This window comes from Electrophorus electricus, chromosome 6 (genome assembly GCF_041902795.1).
Source record: "Electrophorus electricus isolate QZ-2024a chromosome 6, ASM4190279v1, whole genome shotgun sequence".
NCBI lineage: Eukaryota > Metazoa > Chordata > Actinopteri > Gymnotiformes > Gymnotidae > Electrophorus > Electrophorus electricus.
The window spans coordinates 5,343,177-5,365,000 of NC_137502.1; the positions used below are offsets into that span (position 1 = coordinate 5,343,177).

Genomic DNA, 21,824 nt, shown 5'->3' on the forward strand with positions numbered 1-21,824 from the left:
AGAAATCTTTTTTTGGTACCAGCCTACAGCCTCTGGTACTACAGTCTCTCTCTCTCACTCACTCACTCACTCACACACGCACACACACACACACACACACAAAGTCCTTTTATATCAGAAATATTCTTTCCCTGTCCTAGAACCTCCCATTCAGCACTGAAATACACACATTCACACACAAACACAAACACACAGCACTTTACAGCAAAAGAATTTGAGGCATTTCCACGGTAACTTCACACTTTTGTCTTTTGCATAGTCACTCCCACAGTATCATGTGTGCATGCACGCAGAAAGGCACACATCCAGCAACACAACATCTCCTTCATCAATTCACCTCTATCTCTCTTGCACAGACATGTACAGCGCTTATGAACACAAGCTCCATTCTGCACAAAATACACACACACACACGGCAGAGGGAGTGATTTGTCTTGGGATGACTCGTGCAGGAATGCGCAGCAGGACTTGTGTGTGTGTGTTTGTGTCTACTACCTCTGACACATTGCATTTATAGTATATATAAACAACCAACATTCTACAGCATTAAGCCTCATTTTGCCCAGAAAACAAGCCAGCATAATATTCTTGTATACTAAAAGAGGAAGTGGAGAGCCCTGTGGTGATATAAATATTTATAACCACATCGAGATTCATAATGTCCATACCTGCAGCGGCTTGAAGCATAAATACAGCCATATCTGCTGATATCTCCAAATATCCATATCTCCAAACAGACGAATGTGTCAGCTGACCACTGGATTATGATGCTTCCTTTGCAAATGTGTGTGTGTGTGTGTGTGTGTGTGTGCGCGTGCGCACGTGTGCACAGGTGCTTGGGAAAGTAAGACAAATCCTCAGTCATCAAACATAAATAAAGATGCATCTACCGTATTTGCTGAGGGCCACCAAACTGGGGGCACTGATGAGTAACTGTGTGTGTGTGTGTGTGTGTGTGAGAGAGAGAGGCAGAACCTAAAGAAAAGGGAGTGTGGAGCAAGCCCTTCTGCAGGTCTGTTTGCCCTGGTTAGTATCATATAGTCCTTTATGTAGGCCTCACTACATTATACACCAGCATCTATATTATATTACTTATACACTGTAAGCTACATCTTTCTAAAATGTGTGAGCTACATGGACTCAAGGCTGGCTCGTGGCTTCCTGTTGCCAGGGCAACCCCGCACAAATAGCCAGGGGTGGGTATGTGATGATTGAAATGCAAAGCTTCACTGCAGCCACAATTATTAATATGTATGTGGAGCATCATCTATGACAAGCACCAAATGTCAGGCTCCGGAGAGACGCGCGTGGGGCTGGCTGCTCCGCTGGGCCAGGCCAGTCCCCATTTAACCTCCTTCTAGAGATCTCCACTGGCAGAGAGGGAGGCAGCGAGGGAACGTTCTGCTCTTCCGTGCCGCTGAACTCCGGCAACCCAACCCAGAGTCAGACAGTGGCGGGCGGAGGGGGCTCGAGAAACTGGGACCCGACCCCCCCCACCGACTGTCACGCCAAGCCAAGACACCAGCTCCTGCGCGTATGCACGCTCGCCGTCCAGGCTGACGGGTTTACGCATAGGACGAGGTAGGCGCCTGGATCTGTGTGAACACATGCATGCGAGTGGCATTCCCACGCACATGTTTGCGCTCCCGCAGCAGGTGGTATACGCAAGCCATATTTAGGAAGAACCGGTGGTGGTCAGAGTCACATGACAGTATGGTATCTCTACACAGAACAGGACGTTTCACTTCCTCAACCTTCCATTTGTAAGCACCAAGGTGTGATACTGGACCATTGTATGGGTCATGCTGGCATGAACACTTTATAGGCTGCATGCCTTTCTGATAAAAGAAAGAAAGCATGCGATAGAGCAGAGACTTTAGCAGTCCGTGTAATCGGGACGTGCAACACACACAGATGATGGACAGGTCGCATTTCCGTCATCCGGGCCTTGCTGCCGGAGCAGCTGTCGCGATTAAGCTAGGTCCCCCAAGAAAGCTTTGCAGTCTGGTTTGCGTTTAAGACCGAGCACTGCCGAGGCATACACACAAAAGAAAGGCAGCCTTCCTCACTGATGAGTCCTGGTTATGGAGGCACAGATGTGACTGTGAAACAGTTTTCAATCGTGGTGGCGGTCGACAGAGCTGCTTACTATGTACAAGCTCAGATACTATTTTCACAAATCTCAAACAACAAGTTCTATATTTACACAAACGAGACCTGGGATACATTGCGTTATTTTTAAAAGACAGAAGCCAAACCACACCGTTCTCTCTCTCCTACCACAGCCCACCGGGGCCGCCCTATTTATGTAATTCGCGGTGCTTTGAACCTTTCTCTCCCCGAGGGCCAGCTAAATCTTGGCCCGATACAGTAAAACGATCTCTTAAAACTTTTACCACGTGGAACATTGTACAGGCTGGGACTAGCTACTGGAATGAGACTGTCTACATATGTGAACATTTTCCCAAGGAACCGAATCTACAGAATAACCCTGTACTTCACTTAAACGGCTAATATCAGAAGACGTGGCAGTGTGAGCCTGCCACAAATAAGCATGCAACTGGGGATAAGTTTTAGTAGCTGAAAACATTATTACACTATTCACAAACACGGTTTTATAAGTAAAACTAAATAAAAATCATGCTTCTGGTTTTGTTACTACATCCTCTACTTTATAAACCGTCTATTAAAAGCGCAATAACATGAACACCAATGGGACCCGCCTGCAGGCTAATTTCTTCCAACTTCTAAGCTCCAGTGCCAAGCGCATTTTCTTTCCTGGGTCAAAAGTAGGCTACAAAGGGCGTCCGGCCTTTTTTCGTTCGGTTGCTGTCAGGGCCCGTTTGTACATGTCTAATGTGAACGGTGCTGCATAGGCATTGCGATCGCTCTGGAGAGGTAACCCAATCCGGTCCCCTAGTTGGCCTGGGCTGGTCTGCCGCGTACGCGTTACTACACCCAGTCCCGGGCGGACGGTTCGCCAAGACGTCGAGAATCTTTCCATCGAAATTTTGAACTGTGCGCTTCTGTTTAAATCGAACCGAAATATAACAGCTACTTTTAAGAAACAAGGCAGCAGGCGAATCTTTGAGCGCTGGAAAATGTTTCTGTAGAGCACGCTATGGCAGTACGAAGGTATTACCTTAAATAACTTCATTATGAGAGTTCTGTAAAGCAGAGCAGTTGCGCGGTCATCTAAATGGTCTATAAAATTAATACATCTTACCGGAACAGACATCTTGCGGTGCTTTTCAGTCCACTGGAGCTTGCCTAAGATTTTTAAGAGACAACACTGCTTTCTTCTACGTTTTCGAAAACACCAAACACAAATTTGCGTCAGTACGCCTTTTTATATCTGTCTATTCCATGCTTTCTATTGCAAGTCGCGATCCTCTTTCGGTCCCGTCGACGACGGCTGAAGTTTGATGTAGACGTTTGGGAATATTTGGCGACCTCCTAGTCGAAGCCCATCAAATGCGGCGCAGTTCTCCACCTTCACGCGTGGAGGTTTCGGAGAGCCGAGCCCCGTCCCCGTTTCCCAGTGGCGCGCCCCAGAACGACCGTAGACTCGGTACGACAGCCGCGATCCTGCTCTCCGTCCGCCGCTGCTTTAAACAGGCGCTTCTCGCACTGCGGCTGTGCGGAGCAGCTTTAGCCTGCTGCACTTGGAGAGGGAGACGGAGATGGACGCGAGTTTAAAGGGACAGACTCGTGTAAACGCGAGCCGGGCTTTGGGATTTGTTTTTTTCTCTCTTCTGATCCGCAAAAGAAACAAAAACAACAAAAAAAACATTGCGAGCGACGAAAGGCACGTGAATAAGGATCAGCAGTGCGGAGTTGCTTGATTTCTTTGTTGTTTGTTGTTTTGTTTGTCTCGAAAACTACCCAAACACACTTTCATCAAACCCCAGTAGAAGAATACATACTTTCTATAAATCTCAGCATCGGGGGGGGGGGGGGGGGGTTGTTTTATTTTAAATAAAATTGTTGCTAATTAATTATTTTGTGTCGGAATATGGATTTTCAGAGGTGGTCCTGAACTATTCTCTTATTGACTTTTTATTCTTGATTCGCAGCTTAACTTATCTGGTTAAGTACAAACTATCTTATGAAATATCCAAGATCGGAGTTCCACTTCAAATGCATATTGATGTAGCATGAAACATGAAAAGAAACACCTGTAAACGCAATGAAGTCATTCCCGTGTGAGAATGTAAGCACTCATTAAAACGCACTTGTTATAATCACAGCTTTACTGGCTGAATATGGCTGCATACGCAAGGTGTCACCGAGACTATCATTTTCAACAGAGAACCTAAAATATAACACTAAAACAAACATTTATTACGATTAATAGACAAACACCGAATTGCTTCCTTTTGATGGTCAGTGTTACATTATATCATACTGAACAGTTCAAAAGGAAAGTCATAGAATTTGGCAACATGTCCCAGTTTCTTTAATCGCCACTTTTTAGAAGAGCACGGAGCCCCTAGGGCCCAGCGACACCACTGCGTGAGCAGGGGACTCGGACGCTCGCCAGAGACGTTACTTCACGGCTGCTTTCTGCTGGCAGCAGCCTTGAGTTTTGAAGGTGCCTTTTAATTACAGTCGAGCGTGGCGAAGAAGGCCAACGGTTCGATCTTGACCCTCCGCATTTCTAAATATCCGTTTTCGTTTTGTGTCACGTCGATCCTTCCAGATGGAGCCTGTCGCGGGCAGGGTGGGCGTGAGAAAAAAGGGGATAACCCTTCGGGGAAAGTGAAACTAATCGGTGTCGTTCAGGAACAGGGATTTTTGAGATCCCTGGAGCGCTGCGACCATGCCTACTCCGACTCGTTCAGACGCGCATGTACATGTGGGTTGTGGTGCACAACTCGCAAAGCTGGGCTGCCACGGCATGAAGCAGACACTATGCAATTACAAGCCTCAAATACATATGGCTCTTGTTGACAAGAATTCCTTAAAACAAGAGTGAGGCAGGACGGGAATTCAAGTCCAATTTTGGAGAGATTCCTTACTACACAAGGTCACGTCACCCAGACTGCTACAATGAAACCTGCTTGTGGGTTCATCCTCACACACTGTACATTTTCAACACTTCCGTGATTGTCCCGCGACTTTAATGGGACGGACACGCATTAGTGGCGCTTTGAAGTGTCCATTTCCAATAGGAGCCACAAGGTGAGAGGCATATGGAGCATTTTGCTGCGCTGTTATTTTAGGCTCTCTTTACTGCGATTGTTTATAATTATCCTCTCTACAGAGCTATTTCTAAGCACCTTGCGCTCATTTGAAGCGCTGCACTTGGTGACAGACAGTCACAGATGCCTGGGGGTGATGCTTATACCAAATATACATCAGGAATTCCAGCTAGCCACCTAACGCCCATAACCTCGCTTTGATACTGGAGTAGACACCCAAAGCAAAATAATACTCTCAGCCAGTGCTGTCTGACAAACGTACCATACGCAGAGCGTGTGCAAATGAGGAGGAACTGTGTGTTACACATTCAGAAAGACACCGTGCTGTCGTGAGAGGCCGGCTCAAAGTTCTGCTTGTGTGCTCATTTAGACGTCCCCTCCTATATCTAAAGTCGTGATGCTGTTCCATAGACCGGAATGAAGAGTGAACACTGAAAGGGAAGGGAAAAAAAAAAGAAGCAAAGATGGCCGGATTAGGGAATGCAATGTGTCGAACACAAATGAAGGCCCGACTCGGCGTCCAAGTAGACAAAAGCTGAAGGGAAAAAAATCCGAACCTGTATACGGGGAGATATGGCAGGGGAGACTGTGGAAAGGAAGGGGGAGGGAGAGACAGAGAGCACCGTTGGAGAAAGATAGGGGTGCAAGAACTAATCAATGATATTGACCGATGATAAAAGTTACCGGCAGCAAATTTCTTTCTAAACGAGCAACATTATGGGATTGAGCTTAAAGATTTGTAACATGGAAGAAGCTAAAATTGCGGAAAATGCTGCTTGACAAAGGACCAAAGCAGAAGAGCACTTTCCACTAAAGCCTTTGATGGCAACACATGTGTATGCTTGATAACGGACCCCTCCAAAGTCCAATCTCTTTCTCTGGTGTTGTAGAGGAGAGCGTGTTGGTCTATAATAGCAGAGCAGAAGGTACAGCTCGGAAGGTGCTAATGAACTGTGCTAATGTGCTAATGAACCCTCTCGCATAGGAAAAAAAAATAAATCCATATAAAGGAGGAAAGGTAAGCAGATCTTGGATTTCTGTAATAGATTTATAGCTTTAATAATGTATTAAAATGTTAGATATGATGATGTGGGACCAATCTGCTCTTTTTAATAAAACAAACCTTATGACTTGAAATTAGTTGCAGCCCTACAGAGAGGACTGAGTGACTGCGTGCGAAGGGGAGTGAGGAAGAGTCTGAATAATGAAAACGGTCAGCTCCTGAGTGGCAGAGCGAGGCTGTGAATAACGATGAGCAAGACATCCCTCTCTGGTGAGCGGGTGTGGGAGCGCAAGGTGTGAGTCTGATATGCCCTTTAATATATGTGAATTTTGCATTTAGATATGTATGCAAGTGTCTGAGCGGTTGTGTACATGATATATGCTCCTCTCTGTGTGTGTGCGTGTGTGTGTGTAGCCCAGCCCAGATTGCTTTTCCCTCAGCGAGAGGCCATTTTGAGCTGCAGCTTGCGGTCATGCTGAGCAGAGCCGAGCAGACATCGATCAAGTGGCTAAACGTGGCATGTGGTACAGTGCTGTCCACCTGCAGATGTGTCCCCAGACGAGCTTCCTGCTGGCCGAGCGGCCGCATCTCCCGCCCGTCACATCCGTCTTCCGCACGGCACACGCGTTCCCTGCTCGCGTTCCCTGTTCCCTGCGCGGAGCAGAGCGAGGAGCACGGCCGGCAGCACGCCGGGCTTCATCGTTACGGAAACGAGGAGAAGCGGCACCGAACGCCCCTCCAACCGGGGCGCCTGAGGACACAGAAGTAAACAAATGAAACGCGCAACGACGGCGTAGTGGGGGCAGACTTTTATAAACAAATTGGCTCTGGGTTGGTGAGAGGAGGAGCACAGTACTGATGCGCCTGCTGATATCGAAACACGTTTGGGGAAGATAAGACGACATCAGAATCCAAAATAAAGCCACAATCTTCATTAACTTAGAAGCCTCTGAAGGGAGGACACGAGGATTTTCTCAGTAAACTTCAAAACCATAAAATCTAACATAAACATAAATACTATGCAATAAGGATGAAACTTATACTGATCTGCAATTATAGCTAAATGTATCCAGTTAATTAAGAACTGTAACTTTGCATTGTATGCCTCTATAGCTTCATTGTAATTAAGACAAATACACCAAAGGCTGATAATCTGTGGCATTAAATCTTGTTTACAGTTAAAATGGTCCCATGCATTAGCATAAAGTGTTGTACGCTCCCGCTACACTAGTCAACCATACGTAATCTCACACTAAAACCAAGCATGTACAACTTACATTTAGGATTTTTCTTAAGGGCGAGACAGATGAGGAGGAATAGAGCGATGGACGTGTTGTAGTGGTGAGAAATGTTATGTGAGAAACAGGAAGGAGGCACTTCGGATGTTGGCACAGACCACGGGGGGGTGGGTCGATGGGAGAGTCCCTCAATTAACAGCAAGCTGTGTCTCATTTCAGAAAACAGACCCAAAAAAAACAAAACGATTTGATTTATTCCATGTCAAAGGGCATTAAAATAGCCGTTTACAACACGAGATGTAATTACCGCACGATCAATCTTAACAATGCAAACTCTCAAAGGGGACACGACATGAATCCAGAGACAAACAGCAGGTTTCAGTGTGGAAACGGCTCTTAAGGTCTGGGACTCGGAGAAGCGTGTCATTATGACATCTGCTGTCTGTTCGCCTGAGGAATGAAAACTGATGCTCTTACACCACTGATGCCCCATTCTCGTTGGCAGGGTTAGAGGGTAAAGCAACCAAAAAAAGAAAAAGGTGGGACGTCAACTCTTTAGCTTTTCTCGCTCCTGTTCCAGCCGTATGGTGAGGGGGAACCCAGGCTCTAGTTCCCATAGACAGGCATTAAGAGCAGGAAATGCCCTGCAGGTTAGAGGAAGAGGACCGTCGCTTTGGCTGCTTCCATCTCCAGACGCTCCAGACCCCGTCAGTAACAGAGGTGACCGCCACATGGACACAGGCAGGGGAGTTAAACGGGGACTGCTTGAGAGCATGTAAGGTGAACAAAGAGTGTGTGTGTGTGTGTGAGAGGGAGTGTGAGGGTGTGTGTGTGTGTGTGTGTGTGTGTTTGAGAGCGTGTGTGTGTAAGAGTGTGTGTGTGTTTGAGAGAGTGTGTGTGTGTGTGTGCGTCTATAGTCCATGTTTTTGTGTGGGTGTTACTGGATCCACCCTGTCCACTCTCCTGTCATCGCTTCATGTTGTTGAGACGTACGCTCTTCTCCAGCTCGAACTGTCGCTGGTCCACTCTCTCAAGGAAGTTCTTCCTCTCCACATACCTGCGCAAACAGCCAGAACGCACACACCCCCACAGACTTCATCAGCACAGAAATACTAGCTAATGCTGTTTACACATAACACAGTACCATACCCATATGCAACACCTGAATGGGTGTGTGAACTTACAATGTCCATGGTGTGCAGACTCACTCACTCACTCATTCTCTAACTCATTTACTCTCTCTCTCTCTCTCTCTCTCTCTCTCTCTCTCTCTCTCTCTCTCTCTCTCTCTCTCTCTCTCTCTCTCTCTCTCTCTCTCTCTCTCTCTCTCTCTCACACACACACACACACTCTCGCAAAGACAAAACAGTGATGCAGACACTTCCAGTGCATCTTGTCTGCGGATAACGACCTTTCTCTTATGTCCCTGGGTGCGGCTGGAAGGGGGCGAAGCTGAACGCACAACCGCTGTTAGTCACCGTTATGACATATCCTCTGTGGTGCTTCCTGCAGGGCTGAACAATTTACTGTGTTCCCTACAGCAGTGAGCGTGGAGACAACTTCATTGACAGGGAGTCGGGGGGGGGGGGCTTTGCTAACATTGGTAAAACCATCCTTTGAACATGGATTCAAGATCGGTTTTGGGGCTTACACAAGTTGGCACTAGGACTTTAAGCTCTGCTGGCAGTTTTTAAAATTCCCTTGCGCTGAGCACTGCAGTACGATGCGAAAAGATAGCTAAACTCTAAACACGTCTGATTCTGACACGGCACGTGGAAAGCACTGTCATGCTGTCTTCTGAAACCTCTGTGAGAAAAATCCCGAAGAACCAATAGAAAAGAGGAACCGGGAGGTAGACGTCAAGTCAGCGTTTTGGAGCAACTTTTTATGTACGTGAGATTTAACGACAGAGGTTTGGAGACGAAGCCAAGGCCCTGCTCCACACGAAGATCCTCTACGCTATGCTGTTATAGAGGCTATGAGGCCAGTGCTAGCAGGGGCAGCTGCGTTTGCACATGGAGATGGGAGCCTCTTGACGAAAGCGTGGCGATGGTTTTTATTCACTATTCTATTATGGCTCTGCCAGTCCCCGGTGGACTGCCGCAGCTGCGCACGCCGAGATTGTGAAACGTGCGTTTTGCGCTGGAGAGCCTGGCAACATACAACACATTTAGCGAGCACGTGTAAGCGCTGCATCCTGTGAGATGAAATAAAGTTGATCCATGATTGGATTGGACTCCAGCCATCTGTGGCAAAACTGCTTCGCGTTTGCCTCGTCGGTGTGCAGCATTGTGGTCTGTCGTACGCATCTCCCTGCGGTTCTCCCTGCGTGGGACCCTCGGGAGTGGAGGCCAAAGGGTAGAAGGGGTTACGCAGCAGCCTCGGATATCAGCTTCACTGTGGGGTAAACCAGGGCTGTGGGTGCCCAATGTGGGGCGCCACACCCTCCGCGCTCTTCCCAAACCACATTCATCCCAAAGAGATGGGGAAACACAGATACAGCAACAGGCTGTAATTTGGTCTGTCGGAAGAAGCTTATTTTTAACCCCAAGCCCAGGTTTTTAATTTTGGGGTCCTCTTCACCACAGCCTAGTGAGACTGAGCTCAAAACACATTTCACAGCTAAGACAAACCAACCGTTAAAAGGCTGGAGAGCTGCTCTGCACGGCATGGGCTTCCAAACACATCTTGTCAGGCACCGAAGGGGTTAACGTCGGCTCTTGGTGAGCACAGATGATGTCATCGTTGATTAGCAGCTGCTGGAGAAAAGATCGACTCCTGTAAGCCCCAAACACAAGCCCTGCTCCCCTCCCTCAAGTCTCAGCAGGGTTCACCTGAGTCCAGATGCATCACCAGATTGAGACAAAGGGTTGCCCCAGGGGGAAAAGATCAGAGACCCTATGCATAAACAGTGTACACACACACACAGGTAACTATGGACACCTAGGAAGGAAGCAGGGGGGCGTCAAGACGCTTCAGGTCCTCTGAGATCTGAGATAATGGGTGAATGAGATGAACCGCATATAGTTTTATGCCTAAGCTTAATTAGTGGGAAATGTTGCAAGCTCATAAAATGACAATGGTTACAATTAAAAGGTATATAAATTCCTCCTTGGGACACTTTATTCTCAACCTGGTAAGCGCTTAAAGTCTGTTGAATGTGCGTATATTTCATATCTCTTTCACCTAAGAGGTGCCAAATCTGGGTATAAAACTCAATAAGAAAATGTCACTACGATTCACTACACGAATCCACATTTGTTAGCCCTACATACCAATGCATCTGCATGAATTAGTGAGAAGGTCAAAGAGCGATAAAGAGATTGTCAGCAAGAGAGAGAGCCCATCGCTTTGCAGGCTTGTGGCTTAAGGAAAAAAGATACCAAATGTCCCAAGTCTGTGAATTAACGTAATACATTAAATATCACATGTCCGTTCTATACTGCAATTTGAGCAATAAGATTGCATGTCCTGTAATGACACCATCCAATTTGTTAAGACTGCTAATTTGAAGAACACAGTACAGTTGTATGCTCTCCGAGGAGATGACGCCGTTGTCCTGGCCTTTCTATTTACACACAATGAGATTTTCTGCTTTAAACTTATCGTGGTTCTAAATGGAGTATATGAAGACCAAGTATGATGACTATTAACTGTACCCTTGAAGTTCAGTCTTTATGGTGAAAGGGAGGAGAAAGTGTGTGTGTGTGTGTACAAGCATTTTTCTTCAGCTGTGAATCCATCTAAAACCGGAACTGTTTTGATCTGTGTAAAATCAACCAGAAAACACTTAATACACACCGGCACCTTAGAACTGATTCAGTATAAAAATTGCACCACATGTTCAATTTCATAACAATTACCAAGGCAGGGTGATGGTATTGGAACATTCAAGCACCGTCTTCTCTGGAACGAAGCGTGGCGTTTACGTCCACACTTCAACCCTGAAAAGCCTGTATCACAAGGACCTAGTGTGTTTTCCCTGTTCTATAAGAGGGGGAAAACTGTCTGTAGGTGTGTGTAAGCAAGTGTATCCAGGAGGAATAACTACAGGTGTGGGGGACAGTAATGTGTGTGTGCGTGCGCGCAGGTGGCAGCCCACACAGCATGGCTCTGGCTGAGGAAAAGTCACTCACACATCCACAACACACACAGCAACAGACTGAGTTACGCCACTACTGCATGCATAGAGGTGAGCACCTTTCCATGCGCACACACACACACGCACCCCTATACAAACACCAGAAAACAACTTAATGATAGATAAACAAAGCCAAAGTAAGTGTGTGTGTGTGTGTGTGTGTGTGTGTGTGCGCGCACATGAAAACATGTCATTTTGGAGAAGGCTTTGCTAAGCCTCACAGCAGAGCACTCTACACAATTAAAGGCATGTGAACATGATCATTGCACTACAGTGTACCACAGGAACTACGACATTTTTAGGGCTCTACCAAAGAGCTTAATATAACGCTGCCATTTCTGTATGACACGCCTGCCCAAAGTGTCACTATAACCCAGCTCATCTCTCTCTACCGCCGATACGGTGCCTTCCAGAATTACAGGCAGGATCCGTAAAGATGAGCAAAACGGATCTTTGTAAAAAAACACTGACAATCAGACAGAAATTTAACCTTTCAATGACACTCAATTATTTGGAGATGAGATGGCCAGATGAAACAAAAATAGTCTCCTTGAGTGGTGGATGTGTGATGATGTGGTTCTGTTCATTTTGTAAAAGCCCAGGAAACTGGTCAGGATAGGCCACATTATAAGCTCTATGAAATACCCGGTGGCTTTCAATCAAAACATATCTGCCTCTACCATGAAGGACAGTGATACAAAGCATAGCTCCAAACATGCGCACACACACACACACACACACACACAGGACAAAGAAAAAAATTCACACACCATCAGTTTACGGACCCCTTAGCTAAAGCCCCCTGAAAACCTACGGGGCAAAGAGAAGCGTGCATCAGCCAAGACCAAGGGTTCAGAAGGATCTGCAGAGACTTCATATGCAGGAAGGACCTCACAACTCTGTATGATTCCCACCATCTCCAGCGTTATAAAAACCAGAGCTTGGCAAAGGGTAGGAGCGCTAAATTCAGGGGTACTGAGAACTGTAATGTGTTTTCACACAATTATTGTTTCGCTTTGAATCATTTTACCCACTGAAATGTTAAAGAGTTCCAGAATGAAGGTGGTAATTTAATAAGAAGCAACATGGAAAAAAAAAACATTTTTTTTTCTTTGGTGGTGATTCTGAAGGTGACTGTAAGTGGTTGGGGGGGGGGGGGTTGCCCATTTCCTGTCAGAGATGGGGTCACAGGTGTCCAAGAGAAATCTGAACGCTGCTTTTCCTTCATTTTCTGTGCACGCAGCAGTCAAACTCGAACTGACCCCTGTCCTCCTAATCAGGCCTTTTCTTCTCTAAAACGTTTGGCTGAAGTTTGCCTGATTTGCATTTTCCTGCAAAGCTGCTCTCCATCTCCGGGTCCTTCAGAAGCTGATCACTTAAGCCATTTCAGGCTGAGTGAAATCAGCTGGGTCTGACATCCAGAAGCCGCCAATACACGCTGAAACTTCATATCGGCCAAGATGAGTTTCATAATTACAACAGGATGTGATGGAATTTCACAGCGAAATGGAATGCAGACATCTATTTTGTTCAATTACAGAAAAATACATTAATAACACAAGCTCCAATGTCAAGGTTATATATTTCATCAGAAGGAAATAACAGACTTTTTGATGACACGGGATGGACCTTGGGCTCACGAGCAGGCGCAGTGAGAGACGACCTCAGAACACCAACAGTTACCTGCATTCTAACAGTGCTTCAGAAAAAAGTGCGTGTTAATTAATGGGGGCAGTGGTGCAATGGGTAAAGAGCTGGAAACGATAGGGTTGCTGGTTTGAAGTCTCCAGAGAATGCTGACTCAGGGCCTTCAAAGTCAAACTCTACTGCCCCTATGATCATGGCTGGATTTTAGAAGGCGCTTAAGCATAGCTCTGTAGCCTGACCCCTTCCCCGAATAAGTCCTGCTTTGACTAATGAACATCTCCCAAATTCAATATTAACCAGCGCTGTCTACAGAGATGCAGTCTGGACACTAGTGAACATCTTTTTGAACAGGCGGCGTGAACGGCAGCCTGCATCCAGGTATGCCTCGGGTGCCAGGGCCGATTATTACTGGCCAAGCCCTACAGACTGGAGTAATGAAGCCCCGATGTCTGGGCCTTCACGCTCCTTGCAGGCTAGGCCGTTGTGGGTCTACGGCGACACTCACCCTTCTTTGCCTCGGTTGTGGATGGCCAGTTCGTCCGTGATGCCCTCCTCCTCTTTGAAGGCATCCCAGTCCAGCTTGGACTTTTCCAGGGTGCTCATCTTCTGTTTTTTGCCTCCGATGCGGTTCCAGATGCCACCCATTCCCGCCGGCCTCTTCACACTGTGGCAGAGGGGAGAGTTACGAAGCTGGGCCACTCAAGTGAGCTTTTAAGCCGCCATGCGGGAAAAACAACACCTACAGTGAACAATGCTCAAACAAAAAGATACAAAATACCAAGCCTTACTTTCATTACGCATTTGCAAAGCAGACACGGCTTTAATGCGTCGGCGTGCAACGCAACGTGGGGGCGAGACAGTCGGAGGGGAAATGTGGGAAACATCCGAATAAATAGCACTCGAAACAAAGAATGGAGGAAGCTGAAAGTGGCGTGGTGGGCGGGGCTTGCGGGGAGGGCCGTTTCGACCCTCGCCACGCACCAGCAGTGCTGCGCCACATGACGCGGGAACAGAGATGTTTCGAATGTTACAAAAGTCATCTGGACACTGGCATCACGCATGGCTGCAATAATGAAATGTTAAACGATCTGTGTCAGGCAGGAAAGAGCTGAAGCCATCAGACTGGTAGGGTGCTGGACCCGAGGGAGGGGCTGATTGGAGGAGGGGGAAGAATCTTTGGGAGGGGCAGCAGGGCTCCACGGAGAAACTGTTTCACGCTCAGGTGGGTCGTAGTAAAAGCTCTTTCACAAGAAATGAGAATGAAAATGATTGTTTGTGTGTGTGTGTGTGTGTGCGTGCGCGCACACACACTGTGCACATGCGCGAATACAGAGAAGTCTTACTGAAAGGTACTCCATATTCATCTCTTTATAAACCACAACAAAAGGGAATTGCCTCCAAAGGTGTAGATAAACGTCAACCTCGAGGAAACCACCTAATACACTAAAAAGCTCTGCTGACTAATGCAGTCGCATACACACCCAACACACACCCAACACACACACACCCAAACACACACCCACACACACACACTCTTTTCACTTCCAGTCCCCATTTTGCACAACCACTTCACACCCATGGGAAGAACCATGCCATAATATATTTATCACATGACCAAACGTGATGTATTAAGTCATTTAGCTAGCCAAGAACAAGCATGTTCTTTAATGAGATGACTCGAATGTTATCATGCATCAGGCAAGCCATACGTGAGATCACAGCTCAGTAGAGGGGTGTGGGCCATATTCCTGATCCATTATTAAATTACTGCAAATATACACTCAAACCAAGGTGGTAATGCTCAGCCGCTATTTAATAACATCACTGCGGCACGGAAAGACTGCCGTGTCTAAAGCCTTCGACTGTGCCAGCCATAGTATTGCAGGCAGTGGCACAAGCTTGACAGATCAAGCTTTCGAGTGGTTTCTAAATGACCTGCCAGAGACGTGTGGTCATGTGGTCGTGTGTCGCAGTGCACAAGGGTGTGTCCCTAAGTTCAGTTCTTGGCCCACCTATATCAATAAATCTGTACAATTCCCACAGGCCTGAGGAAGACACTGTGATTTTCTGTTGTGACCTAGTGGTCGGTCGATTGCCTGTGGATATTAATTTAGATGATACATTTAAAATAAGTGCACTGCAGACAGAGTGCAGAACTACTTAAGCAAACAGAGACAATACAGACAATAAGAGTGTTAAATACATTTTTCATTGCATTTTTTTTTTACATTTGTGTTAAAACTAACAGTTCAATATTATGTTTTTATGTTATTTTGTTTATTTGATGTTATTAGTTTATTTATTTTTTACATCTCACTGTCTAACTGTTCGAAAATGCTTGACATTATCACAGAATGCATCAGAGAAGGTTATTTTTACCAAGTTTCCTCCTCATCGCCACTCCTATAGCTCTAATAATACTTCAAGCTACACCCTTCGTCGTTGGGATTTTCCCCATTTATTTAGGCCCACACAGAAAATGGCAGGAAAACAAACAAACAACTAATTCAGCTTCTCTACACGTGGAACCCGCAACAAAGGGACGTGCAGCTGAAAAGCTCAGTGCCCTTCCATGAGTTCAAGACTCGAAGCACCACAGATTTCCAGCGTTCTGCTGTTTTTACTTAACGCCTTAATCATTACGACACCCTGCTTGTGTGATGGTGTTTGGCTTGCTTTTCCGCTCTTTTGAAATGTTTTCTATGATATACCAGGCGTACTTCGCTGTCTCTTACTGCTGTGCGTTTCTTGCCTTCTGTCCCGATGCCGATTATTTAGCTCTTGAAAGCATTTTTTTTATTTCAAGGCTCTGCAGGGTTGGAAAAAAAAAAACACAGATAAACAAGTACATGCAGAGATAAACAGACCGACGAACAGACAAGCAGCCTGACTAAGAGACTGAAAGACAGATAGCTGGATATAAAATGGACCCTCGCTAGTGACGTAAATATACACAGAAAAAAACTAAAACAAAATTGATAATCAAGAGAATGGGAGGAAGAAAGAAAAAAGAACAAGAGAATAAATAAGGAGAGAAAAAGCATGTGAGGGAAAAAAAAGGAGTCAGTCTGACTTAACCCAGGTTAGAGTCAGTCTGACTTAACCCAGGTTAGAGTCAGCCTGGCCGTTGGCGTCGGTGTGGGAGGAATCTGGGAAGGGGAGGCCTTGTTTGGGTAGAGACTGCACTTCCTGTGGGCTGCTACTTCTCTTCTGGTGCCCTCCGCGAGGGAACGGGCACAGCTCAGCTCTCATGAGAGCAGCGCGTGCACACGTGGGCGGGCGTATGGGACACAGAGAAGCAACAAGGAGTCCGAGGTTCGCTGTGCGCGTGAGACACAGCTGTGTACTAAAACGTCACATGAAGCTCATGATTACACACACCTTTCTGCCAGCGGTTTGTGTTTGTTGCACTACTCCGACAGCAGCTGTAGTCTCGGCAGACTGAGAGTACGTGCGCGCGCGCGCACACATGCACGTACACGCACGCACGCACGCACTGAGAAGCAAAAATCGATGAGGATCAATACCACAACATAAAAATGCCTTCCGTACCACAACACATCCGTAAGCACCCAGAATTTAAAAGGACCTGCACCTGAATGCGGTCATGCAGTTGAATATGGCTGCAGTCAAACTAAAAGGATCCAAGACTACTCTCAGATTTCTTAGTGCCAGGACTGAATTAAAGTGCATTCCAACACCAGCACCTGCTGAGAGATTAATGCTGAGAGAATGAAGACATGGTGTGTTTATGAAGCCAGCCTGCACCTCACCTGTAGTGGGCTTCCAGTGTTTTCAGGTTCACATAAAGTTCAAAGCAGCTTTTGGACGGACAAATAGATGTTTGCACAGGACAGATCAACGTTTAGTGTGGCAAGAACACTACTACTACTGCAACAGCTTAGTCAATAGAACCATCACTGATCGAGCTCTCTCTCCCTCTCTCTCTCTCTCTCTCTCTCTCACACATACACACACACACACACACACACACACACACACACACACACACACACACACACAAACACACCTTAAAGTTGCTCTGACAGTGAATCAATAGACAATCAGGGCTCAACTAATAGTCAATCCAGTGTGATATGCAGCATCAGTTGAGTGAAAGAGAGGAGAGGAAAGACTAAGCTGAGCGCTGCACTACAGTGGGAAACACCAGGGCAGAATGCTAAACACATGGCCAAGGTGACTGCATTCGTGCTAGGGGGAAAGCTTTACCCAAAGCCCTGGATTCAAGGCCTGGTCTTCACACACACACACACACACACGCACACACACACACACACACACACACACACACACACAGATATGGACACAAAGACAAAGTGAAAAAATATTTACTTGAATCATGGAAAACAAAGCATGTGTGCATGTGCCTACACACGTATGAACAAGGCATGAGTCAGTACAGTACAGTGCACATACATACACACACACACACACACACACACACACACACACACACACACACACACACACACACACACACACACACACACACACACACACGTGTGCCTGCACTCTTGCGAACGGGGCAGCAGCCTGGCAGTCTGTGCATCTGGTCCAGTTTATTTGCACTTTGAAGTTTCCCATGACCAGAAGCTCGTCACCGTCTGTCCGGTTCACGTGGTCCCGCACACGCATGCACACGTGCTTCTCCAGCTCTGTGTGAGGGCAGAAACGCCGAAACCTCTCGAAGTGACCCATTCCAGCGCTGCGCATAGAAATGGCTCGGTGGGAGCACGCCCTCTCGTCCCCACGGCTGCAGACAGGTGGAGCCCGGGATGGGCGCAAGGCTCCGGCTCCGTGCAGGCTTAAGGATGCTGGCTGACCGGCCCACAGGTTAGCAAAGCAGTGACCTCAATGAGGCCAGCTCAGCACTGCACAGCCACAGGGAGCCATGTTCATGGGAGACGCTGGGGTAGCCAGGACAGTGGAAAAGTGGATACAGAAACAAATACTGAGCTACTGAGAGGCAGATAAACACACACACACACGCACAAAGTTTTTTAAAAAAATGCACAATAGGATGTGTATGGAATATTTTTGTTTGGAAATCTCATATCCTCTAGTCTGTGTGCTCTTTCAGATCAGTGCTTGCGCATTAACAAAGCAGTCAGGTATTAACTAAATAAATCAAAGTAAATGATATTACTCTCATGGGGGAAAATAGTGTCACAAACCACCTCACTGGTCATTTACCACACCACTGGCCACAAACTTAGCAACAGAAATAGCCGTTCGACCTCGAGGAATTAAGTACAAGAAATCCAGAAGATGGTGGCATAAAGCAAATGAGGCATCTTGCTAACAACACGATCAATTAGTGAGAGCACTAGCATGACACACACTGGTGCCATTTTCAAAGCAAGTGCCTAGGGCCAACAAACAAGGGCAAACTGTGAGACTACCCAGCATGCACTTCTGTCTGGCCATAAGCCTGCATCCTGTCAGAGCATCCTCTCAAAGCGATAGAAGAAGGAAAGCTACATGTGACTGAAGTTCTGCCAACTGGAATTAGACATCACTCTGTGTGTGTGTGTGTGTGTGTGTGTGTGCGCGTGCGAGAGTGCACATGTGTTTATGTAACTCGCAATATCCACCCTGACTCAGGCCTCCTCTTTCGACGTCCCACCCAACCCACCCCCACCCCGCCTCTGATCTTCAAAGTGAGGCTCGAGTCAGGAAGGACTGCGTGCGGCTGGGAGCGTGTCCATCTTACCCCACCACTCACAGGCTGAAGCAGAGATTTACTGCCCATAGACAAAGAGCAGCACACCCGCTTGAAGGTGGCACACACACACACACACACACACACACACACACACACACACACACACACACACACACACACACACACACTTCTGTGATAAGGCTGTGAGTTCAAAGACCTTCTACCTTCAAGCCACCTGCTCACTGGGCCCAAACACCTGGACATGCAACTAATCGCATACCTGACCCAAAAGCTTTATCTGACACAAATCAATCTGTCTCCCTCCCTCTCTCTCTCTTGCTCTGCCTCACACACACACACATACACACACGCACGCAAACATTGATTGTTCGCAATATTTGTGCATCATTTTGAATGAGTCTCAGCTTTACGTTAAAACTCAACCACCCTGAATGAAGTGGCAAGGCTTTTCTACACCTTCCACTTGGTCCACTTGTAAATTCAAATTGCAAAGGGGAACTTCCATGGCAGCAGGTGACTACAGGACTTCTAGTGAAACCACTGCAATACATCAATTATTCAGCACTGAACTAAAATCAGTTCTTAGAAAATGAATTTAATATTAAAGGTACTTTTGTTTATCATTTCTCCATTAAAGGCATCAACGTTACAGCCATTTAGACTAATGCATTCCTCACTATGGAGATCATACTAAAAACCAGCACAGACCCAGACTGAGCCTTCTGGAGTATTCCTGACAGAGGAAAGCAGTAAACAGCAGCGGCCCCTGGCCGGGGCCCTGGGGTGGCTCCGTACTGGAGCCTGCTCATTACCGCCAGTTCATTATCAAGGTCTTGGTGAACTGAAACAGGTGGGTCAGGGAACTGCCACGTGACAGCAAATTAAGCCAAATTAACCCCGTCATTTACAGTCATGTGCTTTCATTTCACTTCTCCCACTGTTGGTGAGAGCAGCAATGTGGTTTCAGCATGAAATCATTCTGACGTTTGGCCTAACTCACCACACCCATGCTTTCCACTCCATCGTGAGGAGGTTAGTGTGGGCGCCTCCATGAACTCCAGCTGCCTTGACTTGCCATAGCACTACGCCTGAGCCCTTGGTCATGGAGGGGCGCTGGCCAACCGCACACCCACCCAGCCAAAGCGACGGAGAGAGTGCGGGACAGGAGGACACACAAACAGAGGGGTGTATGTGCATGCTCTCATGCACGCAGACATGAATGGATGAAATGCACAATCGAAACTTGACAATTCCATTGCTCAAGGGAGAAAGAGACCACAGTGACCTTGTTAACCTTGATTGAAGTCTCCCTTCCACATGGAGGGAAACACACACAAGACACCCTTCAGCCAATGCAGCCCACGAAGACACGTCATCATCGTTACTAGAAAGAACAGGATATCCTGTTCTTTTGATGTAGAAGCTTACAGTAAATTAACATAGCACAACCCAAATACATCACTGGTGTTCAAAGATTTCTAGTCAGTACATTCCAGTGAATTCTGAACCATCTACCATAATCTATTGAATTACGTTTGGTCAAAAGTGTGTGCACTCTCTACTATACACGCGCGAATAAACACTGTGATTCTCAACGCAGAGGTCATGACCTGTGAGAACTGCATCCTTTAAGCTTCTTCCCTGTTCTTCACACTACATCTTCCACGCTGGTCCCCCCCTCTCAACTCCTTCACTTGTTCTTCTCCTGCGTTCTCTCTCTCCTGTCTCACCCACTCCATCCTCAGTACTCCAGTTTTCAGCTGAATATGGCAGGAGCGTGCGTGTGTCGCACACGCGTGTGTGTGCGCACGTGTGAAGCTGTCCACTCTTTCCTGTGAATGTACTGCTGTCAAAGTCTGTTCACCTTATATGTGTGCCAGCTCCAAGCTGTCAACTCACACCACACTGCCGGAAACCGTCTCTCCCTTTCCCTGCCCCTCCCCTGACCCACAAACCCCCCCCCCCCCCACACCCACCCCCACACCCCCACACACAGTACTAAGGCAGCTAGCTAGCAGTCTAGAGTACGTCCAGACTAATGCGGCTGGGACTCTGGTTTCCCGTCAGTGGAACTGATAGGAGGCCTAATCGCTGCCAGCCACTTTAGGTCCAACGGCCACGCTTTCCTTCCTTTAGGAATGTCTGCCCGGCCTCTCGCAGGGAACCAGAGGGCAGAGGAACCAAAAGTGTAAATGGGGGGTTTGCATCTGCCAGGCCCCCCAAATTTGAGGGCATGATTAGTGCATCTGTTCCCACGATCTCATAGTGAGGTGCAGAGCCCCCCTCGGGCGCTTCAGACCCAACCAGAAGCACAGCTGTGTCTCCTGTTCCTGACCCTGCTGCAAGAGCCACCCAGCGCATGCCAATTCCGATCCCACGGGCACCCACGACAAGCCTTGATCAAACTGGAAGGCCCTGGATGAGAAAACGGAGTACACGCAACAGTGGAAAAGGACAAACTTCTTCATGCAGCTGATCAAAAAAGCCCCGTGCTAAGAGCACAGGAAGAGATTTACATTTTTACATATTTGTGTGTTCTCAGCGTTGGTAGTGAGGGGAGACGGAGAGTTGTTATTTTCACCCTTTTACACTAATGCCTTCCAAAACACTGATGCATATATATATATATTTATATATTTAATCTCAGATCATTCCAAACATATCGGGGGATGGGTGAGACATAAACACTAAAGCCCAAGTTCCCAGACTCAAATGAAACCTAAACATAGACAAAACAGAGTTTCCAGTGGTGATTCAGCATTGGCAGTGCAGTTTAGTCCAAGACTAGAGAATTTCCTGGACATGGATAATCCAAGTTTATTTGGGTGGCAGACGATTCTCAGAACAGCAGTTACACTGGCGTGGTAGTCAGTTTCTGCACTAG

General features: G+C 47.0%; 2 protein-coding genes across 7 annotated transcripts in view; both read right to left on the minus strand.

Annotated features, from left to right (window-relative positions):
• bcar1 (BCAR1 scaffold protein, Cas family member) overlaps positions 1 to 7,662 on the minus strand; it is a 64,228-nt gene extending 56,566 nt beyond the window's left edge. The window contains exons 1-3 of one of the 5 annotated variants that reach the window (XM_081716683.1): positions 7,485 to 7,662; positions 6,748 to 6,958; positions 5,467 to 5,635 (exon numbers count right to left, since the gene is read on the minus strand). In XM_081716683.1, the coding sequence (XP_081572809.1) occupies positions 5,467 to 5,635; positions 6,748 to 6,958; positions 7,485 to 7,659 (555 nt within the window). In that variant the 5' untranslated portion in view covers positions 7,660 to 7,662. Of the gene's footprint in view, positions 1 to 3,226; positions 3,650 to 5,466; positions 5,636 to 6,747; positions 6,959 to 7,484 lie in introns of those variants that run through there. The other 4 variants (XM_081716685.1, XM_081716684.1, XM_027003958.3 and 1 more) reach the window with 4 other exon arrangements.
• A 17-nt stretch (positions 7,663 to 7,679) lies between these two features.
• Positions 7,680 to 21,824, minus strand: part of cfdp1 (craniofacial development protein 1) — a 26,396-nt gene continuing 12,251 nt past the window's right edge. The window contains exons 6-7 of one of the 2 annotated variants that reach the window (XM_027003995.3): positions 13,739 to 13,897; positions 7,680 to 8,502 (exon numbers count right to left, since the gene is read on the minus strand). In XM_027003995.3, the coding sequence (XP_026859796.2) occupies positions 8,412 to 8,502; positions 13,739 to 13,897 (250 nt within the window). In that variant the 3' untranslated portion in view covers positions 7,680 to 8,411. The remainder of the gene's footprint in view (positions 8,503 to 13,738; positions 13,898 to 21,824) is intronic. The other variant, XM_081716686.1, reaches the window with a different exon arrangement.